Genomic DNA, 13,495 nt, shown 5'->3' on the forward strand with positions numbered 1-13,495 from the left:
TACCATACTTGGCTTTCACATGTCACTTTCTCTTTCCCTTAACATAATTTTGTTGCTTACAGTGTCATATATGAGATGAGTCAGAGCAACAAAAACATAAACGCATTGTGATTTGTCTTCTTTCATTTTGTTGGCTTAATGCGAGTAATATTCCATATTTGTGTCTCCACGTAAAGTTCTTTAGAATACTTGCAAGTAATTCTGCAAAGCCAATTTTTTAAAGTTTGCCCTTTTTGGCATGCTTGGATTAAATGAGTGATCTTTTGGCATTATCTGCAAAAGATCACTAACCTATAGGTTGATATGTTAATCTTTTTGGATTTTCGGCATCAACCTATAGGGATCCTAGCTTGGTTGATAAACATGAATGGTCGATACTTCCAACTTGTGGCATGTTTATCTACTGATAGCTTGACAAATGTGGTTAATATACATTTTCTATTATGTGTGTGTGTGTGTGTGTTTTGAGTAAATATAGTACAAATGTTTGTATTTTACTTAGCATAAATATGTTCACTGTAATTCAGTTAATTTGTATTATTTCTGTATGTGTATACATGTATATATATATATAATACATATATAAAAATATATATGTATTTATATATATATATATACTGTATATATATATATATATATATATATATATATATATAGATCGACTTCTTAAACCCGGACATGTGGTCTATGGTTCTGAAGGTTTTGCTGCATGTGTCTCTATAACCTCTGGGGTGAAAACTGTCCCATTTGTCTGCATTCAGCCTTGTTAACTGTCTGGTATAGGAAGTCATTTGCAGGGAGGAGTCATTTTTGGCATGGGACAGACTGAGATTTCTCTCTCCAGTGGCACTGGTAATTACCCATCCGTCCCTCACACACTCCCTCCTTACGGCAGCCCTAGAGAGGGGCTGGCTTCCCTTTCAACTCTGCTTGCTGTAGCTCCTCCGTCTTCAAACTGTGTGACTTTAATTTGAATGCCTAACAATTATCACCCCGATGAAGTGATACATAGATCAGAGAAGAAGAGCCCCCGTGGGAATCTGACAGCCACGGATCTTCACTGCGCATTTGTGGGGCGGATATGTAGAAACGCGAATGGATGTTTGGCTGTAGATGGATGCGTGCTTGTTGGTTGGTTCTCAACTGGTGGATCGTGATCCAGAATGGGTCGCAGGTCTGTTTTGTTAGGTTCGCTGACAATAGGGGGAAATGATTATGCTACGCCATATGTATATGTTATAGGATTGGAATGGGTGTGAATTGAGAATAAGATATTGAATTTCTTGGAAATTAGGAATGACTCACAAACAGAAACTACTAGCCATTGACACATTTATGACCTGTTCACACCAAGATGAAATTTGACAGACAAAAATTTGGTGTGATAAGCATTTTAATCGGAATGAATGCATCTGTTCAGACCGACACAAACACTTGCATGACGTCAGACCTAATTTCCTTTTCCATCACATTGCGAAGAAAACTGCCCAACCAGTAGGATGTGTGCTTTTGGTCACATGCCAAGAGCATTCGTGTTGGTGTGAACAGGCTTTTAGAAACCACGATTTACAGTCTCGTGTCATTTGGTTAAGAAAAATTTCCATAAGAATAAAATTTAACGTCCATAAAAATAAGCATTTATTAATGGGGCTATAGGAAACTATTCGTATTCTGCAGTTGGATAACAGCATCATACAAAATTTGAATAAACACTAAGGCTCTACAAGTTCTCAAACGCAAAAAAATTGAGCAACATGGCCAAAAGGAAGTGTCAAACTAATTTCACACATTTGAGTTTGAACTAGAGGGTTCTCTTTTTGAGGGGAGGAAAACGCAATAAAGGCAATAACTGTTCACAGTTACACCTTGTTTGTGGCAGTCTGGTGAACCCTAAATGCTGGAATGGCATATCTTCAACTAAATTAACCATCTAACCATTTATCACAAATTACTCCTATAGCAATAGTGTTAGAAATGGCATTCCTATTAGAGCTTTTTGTTATTGTACATCTTGTTGTTGTTCATGTAGCTGTCATGTTGTTTTGCACACGTGTTTTAATGAGCTAAACAAATATCACCATCATGGGGTTTAAATGATCAACGTAACTAATTCAAATAACTAGTTTATGGATTAAATACCTGTTTTTTCCTCCCTATTAGTCCACAGTAAATTTTGTGATGTTGTTTTTCATACTTAACATTGTTTAATGTAAGTATCTGAAAGTGTACACTTGACAACATTCATCCTAATGGTTGTTGAAATTGTATGTACCTTATTTATTCGCTGATTTTATATATATTTAGAGAAACCTCGTGTAAACATGTCTAGCTCATATTCCATGAATAAATAAATAGTAGATTTAGAGAAAGCATTTTACTTTTGAGGGTTTTTTGTGATTCCCATAATTGTCAATGATGATTTTGTTTGATTCTCAAACCTGTAATGCAGTCAAATTTGGCACACAATCTACACATACACACACACACACACACACACGCACACACACACACACACACACACACACACACACACACACACACACACACACACACACACACACACACACACACACACACACACACACACACACACACACACACACATATATAAATCATTACACCATCATTGTTGCAAACATGCTGTAGATTATGCATATCATCCTCTGTAAAATCACTGGGGGCCCCTAGAATTGTCACTACCTTTAACCCCCTCAGTGACGGCCCTGTTAAAATGTACCTTGAGATTTCAGTCTTTTTAATTCAAATAAATAGTAGCTGTACTTGCATGGCTGGAAATAGCTGCCCGGGGTTGTAACCAAGATGGCTGCCGAATGAACTGTCTTCCTGTTGAAGGGTTTTGACATCTCACAGGGAAGCTTTAATAGTACTGTAAACACAAAGAGGAACTACAGTAACTGAATATATGTGCTAACGGTTTCTAAATGTTATATAGGGAAGCTGCATATAGACACGTAACCATTGTTCTATTGTAGCTGTCTGTGAGGCATTGGACCACCCAACCTGATCTCATGAGAAAACGTAACCATTTCATGAGGTGCCGATTTCATACGAATTCCTACAATGTGATTTGAATGGAAATGTATGATTTTTTTATAGAGAAAATTAAGGATGCAAGTCCACCCCTAAACATAAACGTAGTCAAAAATAGCAAAATATTTAGTTGCCTTTACTTGTCTTAACCATTTTAATCCCAAATCACTGGTCAGGAAATTAGCAAGCACTGCACAAATACTGTAGATAAAGTAACTTAGCACGGAATAGCCTTCCCAAACTTGCAGACGGCTTTATACAGGAAGAAGTTGTTCCACTCAATGATAATGCTGTTCAAACTGTTCATGAGTAGTTGAAAAATGTCTCCCAGTTTAAGTTTAAGTTTAATGTCAGACTAAATATTCACTATAGGGTTTAAATCTGGACTCTGACCTGGCCAAAACATGAGCTTGATGGACTTGTGCTCAAGCCACTTCTTGGTTGTCTTTGCAATTTGGGAAGAAGCATTGTCTTGTTGAGAAATAACATCTGATCATTCCTCTTTAGATAGCGTCTTTTCAATTGTGGGAAGCAAGCCATTCTGCAATATTCAATGCATTAAATGACTTTTTACAGTGAAGCAGCTCCTCACACAATGACACAGTCTCTTTCTCCATGCTTCACTGTGGTAGAGATGCATTTATTATTATATTTCTCAGCAGATTTTCCAAGACACCGCTCTGGAGCATCACCATGCAACTCGTGTATCATTGTGATTCATCACTTCTCACACAATTATATATATCCCATATTCTGACAAAAACTTAATTCTGCCTTTGATGTTTTTCTGAGATGGCTTTTTAAGTAGTGCATTTGCTTACATTTTGCTAATTTCCTGACCAATAATTTTGGGTTAAGACAGTTAAAAGCTTAGTATTTAGCCATTTTGGGCTTGGCCCATTTTCTTTGCCCAGGAGTTCATACTGTACATCAGATACTGTCCTCTGAGTACTGCGTGTTCTGAAAGACTAGAGCGTCACGCACAGTAGCACCATAGCAACAGCTTTAGGCTGGGCTCTCTCTGAGGCCAAACTCATGTGACTGGCAGCCTGTCATGCACTTCTTTGACACCGAATCCATTGAAAGGGTAAGGAAAAATGGAATACTTTATTGGCTTCAATAGTCAATAACATCATACAATGGAGAACAATAAGCTTTTTTAAAAGACACAACACAGAAGACATTAAAAGTAGTGCCAGTTTTAGTTGTGATTAAGTTCTCCTAATATCCCCAGTTCCAGACAGATCCTTGGTCAATCAAACCTTGAAAAAAATAATAATATTTTTTTGAACTCGTGGACCTATGCGGTTTATCAGCAAAATGCAGCTGGTGAAGTAGGTTGACTAAGGGGACATACACACAGAATTAGTTTTTCCATTCAACTGTGCTACTTTTCAATTATTTTCCCTATGAAAAACACACTAGATGGATGCATTTGAACGCTGCTTTTGCAGTGTCTTTCTAAAAATTCTAAAAAGCAGCACTCAAGTTGAAGGGAAAGTTCACTGTCATTTCTGTAATTAATTACTCACCCTCATGTCATTCTAAACCCGTAAGACTTTTTATTCAACACAAATGGAAATCTTTTTGATTTAAATCTGATAGCTTCCAGTCCCTCCATTGACAGCTACGCAACTACAACGTTGACGCTTCAAAAAGTTCATGAAGGGATCGTAAAACTAATCCATATGAATTGAGCGGTTTAGTCCAAATTTTCAGAATAGACTCGGATCGCTTTAAATGATGACCAGATTGAATTTAGGCTTTTATTCACTTTTAAACATTGATCACCAGGAACAAACAGAAGCTCAACGAACCAGCCAGACCCGCGAGAACAAACATTTTCCAGAAACTCAAACGCGTAATGCAAGAATTAACCTCATTGGTTCTTGCTGATTCTCAAACATGCTGCGTAACACATGAGAATGAACCTCATTGGTTCTTGCACGTCAAGCGAACATGCTTGAGCTTCTGTTTACCACAGCTGATGTGTGAGTTGATGAATGTTTATATCTGAATAAAAGCTGTTCATCTTATAACGTGTCAAAGGGTCAGTTGCGTATCTGTCAATGGAGGGACAGAAAGCTGTCAGATTTCATCAAAAACATCTTCATTTGTGTTCCGAAGATGAACAAGTAGACTAATGGGTTTGAAATGACATGAGGGTGTGTAAATGATGATAGAAATTTCATTTTTGGGTGAACTATCCATTTAAGCTTCTAGACCTTGCAGGGGTTTTTTGTTCCACTGACCTCCATCTAATATTTTTAACTGCAAAAACGTGTTCTGTCTGAATGGCCTCTAAGGAAGTCTTGCTGGTTAAAATCGATTTAAATCAAATTTCTTGGTCTTATTGTGTACAATTCTATGGAAGTCTGTTTTTGCCTCCAGATTCATTAAAGTAATGATAATAATAGATAAAAGGTACAGTTTTGGGTCCGTACAATTTTTTTAATACATTTAGTCGACTAGGATGCATTAAATTGATAAAAAGTGACAGTAAAGTATTTTATATTGTTAAAAAAAAAATATATATATATATATATATATATATAAATGCTGCTCTTTTGAACTTTCTGTCCATCAAAGAATCCTGGGGAAAAAACATGATCACGAAAATATTAAGCAGTAGTGTTGAACTTTTTTTCATCATAGTAGAATAGTAATAAAAGATGTTTACTGAGCACCAAATCAGCATATTAAATCAATTCAGCCTTGTTGAGAATAAGACATTCAAAAACATTAAACAATTTTTTAAAGGTATTGTAATTGCAAATATATAAGGGGATTTTGTATCTCGCAAAGTGACTATATTTTTCACAGTTGCCACATTCTTCACAATAAGTCTTACTCTGCCTCTGAAATGAATTTCCTTTTCACCCAAAGTCTCCAAAGTCTTTTATTTTTCATCCCCTCCCATCCAATCACCTGTCATATAGAGACCACTTTTCACTTTTCTGGTTGGATGGCTATTTTCCTTTCGAGACACATGTAACTGGCAAAGCTTTAAATATCTAGGCTAAATGAAAAAATATCTAGGCTTTAAATAAAAAGGCTAATTAATGTCAAATTACAGATCACACAGACCACATTTGCTCAAATTGGATGAAATGCAGTGATCAAAACCCGATCTGACTGGACACTGCTCGTGCAAATGAGTCACCAAGAAGATTAAACCCTGTTCAGTGTGTAATCTAGGTTTGAGTGGCGACACCAGAGCAGGGTTGTGTGTCCGCCCTCAGGGCTTCTGAGGAAATGAGGAAATGTCATCTTCATGATGCTCCTATATTGAGCGGCAGCTTTAATGAGAGGTCTCTCGCACCCGTTACTTCCCCCTCAGTGCATGTAAACAAATGTGCCCGAACACAAACACACCGTTTTCACATGGCCGTCCCACCCTTGCTCAGGGCCACGGACACTCAGTTGGGAACCAGAGACAACTGGTACTGTATTTAAATAATATAGTGCATTAGTGTCAATCCACAGCTGCGTTGGTATTTTTTCCATTCTTTTTTCCCATATGGATTTAAAACGTTTATTTAAAGCATTTATCCAAGCCAGTAAGATACAAGGTGAATTACAATATTACACATTTTTATTGAAAGCAAAAAAGTATTTGAAAGGTGGGCAAAAAGACAAAGGTACAAAGATTTAGTGAGGGAAAGAGCTACAATCCCAAGAAGCATTGCGAATGACATATTCAAATTAAAAACGATGGTGAAACGTAAATCTATTACAGTTTAACTTCGCTCATTTTCAACCCGCTTTGTATTATTACAATGTCTGTAGTATATGTGAATGAACATGTTTACTGGTTGTGGTTTGTGGTCAGTTTGAAATGTTGACTACAAACACTCTGTGAACTCTGTGGACTCAAATGAACTCTGGTACGGTTCGAATTTCTGTCCAATGAATGGATGACCTTAGCACACGTGTGGTTTTGTTTACAAATTTTGCTTCACTTGCAAAAAGGGCAGTGTGAAAGGGAATCACACCAAACAAAAAGAAATCAACATTGTAGGTCAAGGACCAAAGCAAAAGTGAACTAGCGGACTTTCCTGGTGTGAATACACCATTAGTTTGCTAAGAAGTATTTCCTACTAAAGCAAGGCGGTATTTGACTCTGGGCAAGCTTATCCATAGCACACTGAAGGGAGTGGGCTTGGACTGCAACATGCCCAGTGCATTATGGGTGTTGAAGTTTTCCAACCTATTTGACAAAAGGGAAGACAACAGCCTTTATTCTCATTTTTTTCTAGTCAGCAATTTAAAAAAAAGAAAAATATCGCCTTTCCACTGTATAGGCTGCCAAGTTTTATTGAAAGCCCATTTTGCCAGCGGTGAAGCAACTCTTTAATTTAAAGTAATGAAGATTAATGTAATGTAGTTTAAATGTGATTATTTTATTGAAAAAATTTAATTTGAAATAATACGAACAGATGTCTTATATACCTTCTCTTATACAGTATGTCCTATAAGCAATCAATTAATAACCTCGAAACTCACAGAAGGTCTGCCTTTGAGATGTGTAATTTATAGTTAAAAAATCAATATCCCTATGGAGAAAATTGATGAGTTTTTACTTCCGGAACGAACGTTGCACCCTCTTCATGATCAACCAGTCTTCCCTGAATCTAGCGTGGCAATAATAAACATCTCTTTCTCAGGAATCGGGGGCGAGGAAAAGCTCTGGTGGAGGATGAAGACAGCACAGATGGAATGGAGACAGCAGAAACAGGAAGCACACAGGAGACAGGTAACTGCAGCCCTCTTTTCCTTTTCTTACTTTCACCCTTTTCTTCTGGCTTCCTCTCCCACTCTTTCCTCTCTTTTCTTCTCTCCTCCCCCACATATACCCTCTTTAAACTTCTTTTCCCACCGCTCTGGGTTTCCTGTGTCAGTCTTTTCTTTTCAGCCGTCACATCCCCCTTCCTCAAGAGTCAGAGAGCGAGGCTACTTCTCCTCTGAGGCAGTTCCAATGATAAACAAAATCACAATGTGGAGCCCTGAATTGATTTTCTTTCCCAGCTGTGCAGTCAATCTAACTCAAACCTTGGCCGGCCGAGGAGGAGCTTTCAAGAGGCTCGGCCGTCCACACTCCTTGAGCAGGATTGATGAGATTTTCGCCCGTCTCCACATGGCTCCGCTCTCTAGCTCTAATTGAAAGGATTTGACTCTAGCCACAGCCTTTCTGCTCTGGAGTCTCCCCACCACCTTTCAAAGCATGTGATTGAGGTTCGCAGCAGCCAGTGGAAGCTAATGCCCACTGAAAGCCTTTTAAAATCTCGTCTTGTGCATTTTGCCCTCATTTTCTCGGCCCTTTTGCCTGCTTGTGGCTGGCGGCCTTCTGTTGAAGGTACGATGTGCATTCAGGTTCACAAGCAGCTTAAAGACTTGTTTTGGTTGTGATTGAACCATTTAACTTTAGAGTCATTTTTAAATTAGTGGTGCTTTCCATGTGAGCAGCGCGTTCCGGGTTCGTAGGATGCAATTTTTTTTTACAGACCAGCACATGAGAACAATTTCCATCCGAATAGGGCTTTTGACAGCATTAAAATTATACTGTAATTATTGACTGCAACAAGCTGAATATTTATATAACTTATCATTCATTTACATATTACCAAATTTATATCATTGTTAAAAAGTTTGGGATAGTGTTTGAAAGAAGTCTCTTATGCTCACCATGCTGCATTTGTTGAAAACAAAAACAGTAATATTGCTAAATATTATTTTAATATGTTTTAAAATGTATTTCATTCCTGTAATGCAAAGCTGAACTTTCAGCATCATTACTCCAGTCTTCAGTGTCACATGATCCTTCAGAAATCATTATATTATGATGATTTGATGCTCAAGAAACATTTCTTATTATTATCAGTGTTGCAAACAGTTGTGCTGCTTAATGTTTTTGGTGGAAACAGTGAATAATAAATAAAAGAACAAAAAAGTTATTTAAAGAATTGAGCTGTAAAGTTGACTAACGCTACAGTGCAATGTAAAAAACGAACAGAAAAAGTATCTTGTTACTGGAGAAGCTACGCAATACACACTATCTGGCATGCTATTTCACTCATCTAAAACTTAAAGTAGTAACGCTGTAAGGATAAAATCTGTTTTTTTTTGCAGTAGGTTATAGGCCATTATTCATTGTTAAATTGGTTGAAACTGTCATAGTAGTTTCTTCATTCATTCTGTGAAGCATACATGGAGCTGTAATAACCAGCTAAATTGTCTTGACACTGCAGGAGAACTGACGCTTTGAATGTCAAGTCACGTTCACCTTGGAGGTTGGAACACTCCCTCACAGTCAATAATATGAGCTAGCATCATTAAAGGTGCTGTCAGTAACTGAACCTAGCCTCCTGAACCTTTGAAATAACCTTTGTGTCAAGGTCACCACTGAAGTAAATGGCACCATAATTATGAAAGACCCTTCAAGTATATAGAACCACTACACTACTAAAGTGCTGCTTCTTGGATGAAGCTGTCTGTCAGGCGTTTTTATCCTTTTCTTAAGTCCACTACATTTTTACATTTTCTAAAGAAAATTTGAGTGATGTTTGCCTGTGCAAAACTCACTGGTTCAATGCTAGAATGTTGCAGACGGTTGCCAGGGCATTGCTGTTTTGTTGATAAGGTGTTCTGAGTGTTTTAGCGTGTTTCTATTCAGTTTATAGGGTGTGTTCTGAGTATGTGTAGCATATTACAGTTCAGATGCTAAGGTAGAATTTATTAGCATGTTGCTATAGAGGGTATGCATTGACATCACTTTCCCGCCGAAACACAACCCTCAACCGGACTGAGTGGAAAAACATCCTGCAGCATGACTGGCTTTAATAGGGGAAACTGCGAAAACTGGAGTAAAACAAACAATCACTTTCTTAAACTAAAGGAAGTTGGACTTGACAGTTTTCTCTTGCTAGACAACACTCTAATTACGATATAGGTAGATCTAAGTCCGCATGATTACTTATATCATTGTTATATATTGATATATCGCCCAGCCTTAAAACTTGCATTTATATATATATATATAACATTATGACTTTCTGTAAAGCACCCTGTAGAGGGTATAGAGCTGGTCCAGTGTTCCACGGTCTGGATGAAAACCACACTGTTCCTCCTGGATCCGAGGTTCTACTATCGGCCGTATTCTCCTCTCCAGTACCCTGGCATAGACTTTCCTAGGGAGGCTGAGAAGTGTGATCCCCCTGGAGTTGGAACACACCCTCCGGTCCCCCTTCTTAAAAAGAGGGACCACCAACCCGGTCTGCCATCCCAGAGGCACTGTCCCCGACCGCCACGCGATGCTGCAGAGGCGTGTCAACCAAGACAACCCCACAACATCCAGAGACTTGAGGTACTCAGGGCGGATCTCATCCACCCCCGGTGCCTTGCCACCGAGGAGTTTCTTGACTACCTCGGTGACCTCAGCTTGGGTGATGGACGAGTCCACCTCTGAGCCCTCAGCCTCTGCTTCCTCAATGGAAGACGTGACAGCGGGATTGAGGAGAGTTCATGGGAGTTTGCCCAACCAGTCCACATGTGCTTTGTGGATTTGGAGAAGGCATTCGACTGTGTCCCTCGCGGCAGCCTGTGGAGGGTGCTCCGGGAGTATGGGGTCCGAGGTCCTTTACTAAGGGCTGTCCGGTCCCTGTACGACCGAAGCAGGAGCTTGGTTCGCATTGCCGGCAGTAAGTCAGACTTGTTCCCGGTGCGTGTTGGACTCCGGCAGGGCTGCCCTTTGTCGCCGGTTCTGTTCATAATTTTTATGGACAGAATTTCTAGGTGCAGCCAGGGGCCGGAGGGTGTCAGGTTTGGTGACAACACGATTTCGTCTCTGCTCTTTGCAGATGATGTTGTCGTGTTGGCCTCATCAAGCCAGAACCTTCAGCATGCACTGGGACGTTTGCAGCCGAGTGTAAAGCAGCTGGGATGAGAATCAGCACCTCCAAATCCGAGGCCATGGTCCTCAGTCGGAAAAGGGTGGCTTGCCCACTTCAGGTTGGTGGAGAGTTCCTGCCTCAAGTGGAGGAGTTTAAGTATCTTGGGGTTTTGTTCACGAGTGAGGGAAGAATGGAACGGGAGATTGACAGACGGATCGGTGCAGCTTCTGCAGTAATGCGGTCGATGTACTGGTCTGTCGTGGTGAAGAAGGAGCTGAGCCACAAGGCGAAGCTCTCAATTTACCGGTCAATCTACGTTCCTACTCTCACCTATGGTCATGAGCTTTGGGTCATGACCGAAAGGACAAGATCCCGGATACAGGCGGCCGAAATGAGCTTTCTCCGCAGGGTGGCTGGGCGATCCCTTAGAGATAGGGTGAGAAGCTTGGTCACTCGGGAGGAGCTCAGAGTAGAGCCGCTTCTCCTCCACATCCAGAGGACCCAGCTGAGGTGGCTCGGGCATCTGTTCCGGATGCCTCCTGGACGCCTTCCCGGGAAGGTGTTCCGGGCGCGTCCCACTGGGAGGAGACCCCGGGGAAGACCTAGGACACGCTGGAGAGACTATGTCTCCCGGCTGGCCTGGGAACGCCTCGGTGTCCCCACAGAAGAGCTGGAGGAAGTGTCTAGGGAGAGGGAAGTCTGGGGATCTCTGCTTAGACTGCTGCCCCCGTGACCCGGCCCCGGATAAATGGAAGAAGATGGATGGATGGATGGACTTTCTGTAAAGCTGTATGGAAATGATGTGTATTGTGAAGCGCTAGGCTGTACAAATAAGCTTGACTTGACGCTTGGCCATACTTCAAGACGGGATTTGTTGGTGAAATGAAAGGGGACTTATTATGCCCCAAGATGTAAAATAAGTCTCTGATGTCCCCAGAGTGCGTATGTGAAGTTTTACCTCACAATATCCCACAGATAATTTTTTAATAGCATGTTAATAGCTCTTCTTTCTAGAAGAAGCCGGGGCTTCAAGAGCTCATGCAACCACTAAACAGGACAATATCACGGACTGAAAATGTTAGAAACTGTCAGAACCAGTGTTCAGCCTTTTATGGTCAAATAAATGGGAGTTGGACAATGATGCCTACAGTACACAGCCAGAGAATATATGCTGCATGGAGATTGGTATAGTTTAGTGTAATTATGGTTATAACTTATGTTGTCATCTTGCTTTTATCCATTATTAGTACAAGCCTTTTGTAGCGGATCCCGTTCGAATGATGGCCAAAATCATTCCAAAAGATGTTTACGTTTCGCTGCCTGAATTCCAGTTGCTTCTGCAAAATGCAGCAATCCATTTGCTTCCATTTCTTGTTGAATCTGTTTGCACAGTCAATCGCACAGCTCTTTCCCATTTTAGATGTATTTTGTGTGGTTTATCACTGCATTCACGCTGAACATCAACCAGTCTTTGTGCCACTCAGTGGGTGTAACCGCAGTCATTCGCACCTATTGTGACCTCCTGTGCATAACCTTTATTCAGTTGTTAGTGTGTTTAGCAAGTGTTCTGAGTATGTGTAGCAAACTGCTATTCAGATGCTAAGGTAACATGTTGCTGTTTTGTTGTTACAGTGTTCTGAGTATTTGTAGTCCATTACTATACCGTTGTTAAGGTTTTATTCACCATGTTGTTAAGTTGTTCTGAGTTAGAGCATGTTGCTATTCAGTTTATAGGGTGTTCTGAGTGTCTTAACACATTCCCACTGTTTATAGAGTGTTCTGAGTATTTGTAGTATATCACTATTAAGATGCTATGGTATTCTTAGTGTTCTAGTGTTTTTTAGCAATTTGCTATTTAGTTGCTGAGGTGTTCTAAGTGTTTTAGCATGTTGCTATTCCGTTTGTATGGTGTGTTTTAGCACATTGAGGTGTATGAAGTGTCTAGGATGTTCTGAGTGTATGAAGCATATTTTAATTCAGTGTTTTTTTGTTTCTTTTTTAGCATGTTGCAATTTAGTTGCTATGGTATTCTGAGTGTTTTAGCATGTTGATATTCAGTCTTTGGGGATTGTTCACCCATTTTATATTCTGCCACAGGGAGACTGATTGATTAGAAAAGTAATAGCACACCTCTCCACAACAACTCGCACAATTTGAGAAATCAATTCATGTCTTCTTAGGTACGAACATTATGAGCGGCTGCAAGTTTAATACAAAGTGTTTGGGCTTAAACATAAATATCCCTAACAGTAAATATGAGCTATATCAATGCTAATGTTGCCTTAAGAAGCACCAGTACCCTAGTTTTCTTTCCAAATTGACCATAATTTGTGGTGTCTGTTGTAGTTCCACTAAAGCTCTGTAAGATTAGACTGCACTGGATGAAGTGAGTAACCTGCAGGAGGTGGTTGACTGCAGCTGTGGTTGAATGCGGTCTATTTTAGACCACAACTAGATCTCAGCTCACTAGGCGCTCTTAGTCACAGGTGACTCACACCTCTAATTGTTCACATTGTGTACGTTCTGAGACAACAGTTTTCCCAGTTTCTCTTTTA

General features: G+C 40.0%; 1 protein-coding gene across 9 annotated transcripts in view; it reads left to right on the top strand.

Moving 5' to 3' along the window:
• The window catches only part of kmt2cb (lysine (K)-specific methyltransferase 2Cb), a 100,550-nt gene that overhangs the window by 8,791 nt on the left and 78,264 nt on the right, over positions 1-13,495 (top strand). For all 9 annotated transcript variants that reach the window (XM_081375412.1, XM_081375415.1, XM_081375414.1 and 6 more), the window contains exon 3: positions 7,719-7,807. In XM_081375412.1, the coding sequence (XP_081231538.1) occupies positions 7,719-7,807 (89 nt within the window). The remainder of the gene's footprint in view (positions 1-7,718; positions 7,808-13,495) is intronic.

The sequence above is a fragment of the Scardinius erythrophthalmus genome, assembly GCF_964197995.2.
Source record: "Scardinius erythrophthalmus genome assembly, chromosome: 9".
NCBI lineage: Eukaryota > Metazoa > Chordata > Actinopteri > Cypriniformes > Leuciscidae > Scardinius > Scardinius erythrophthalmus.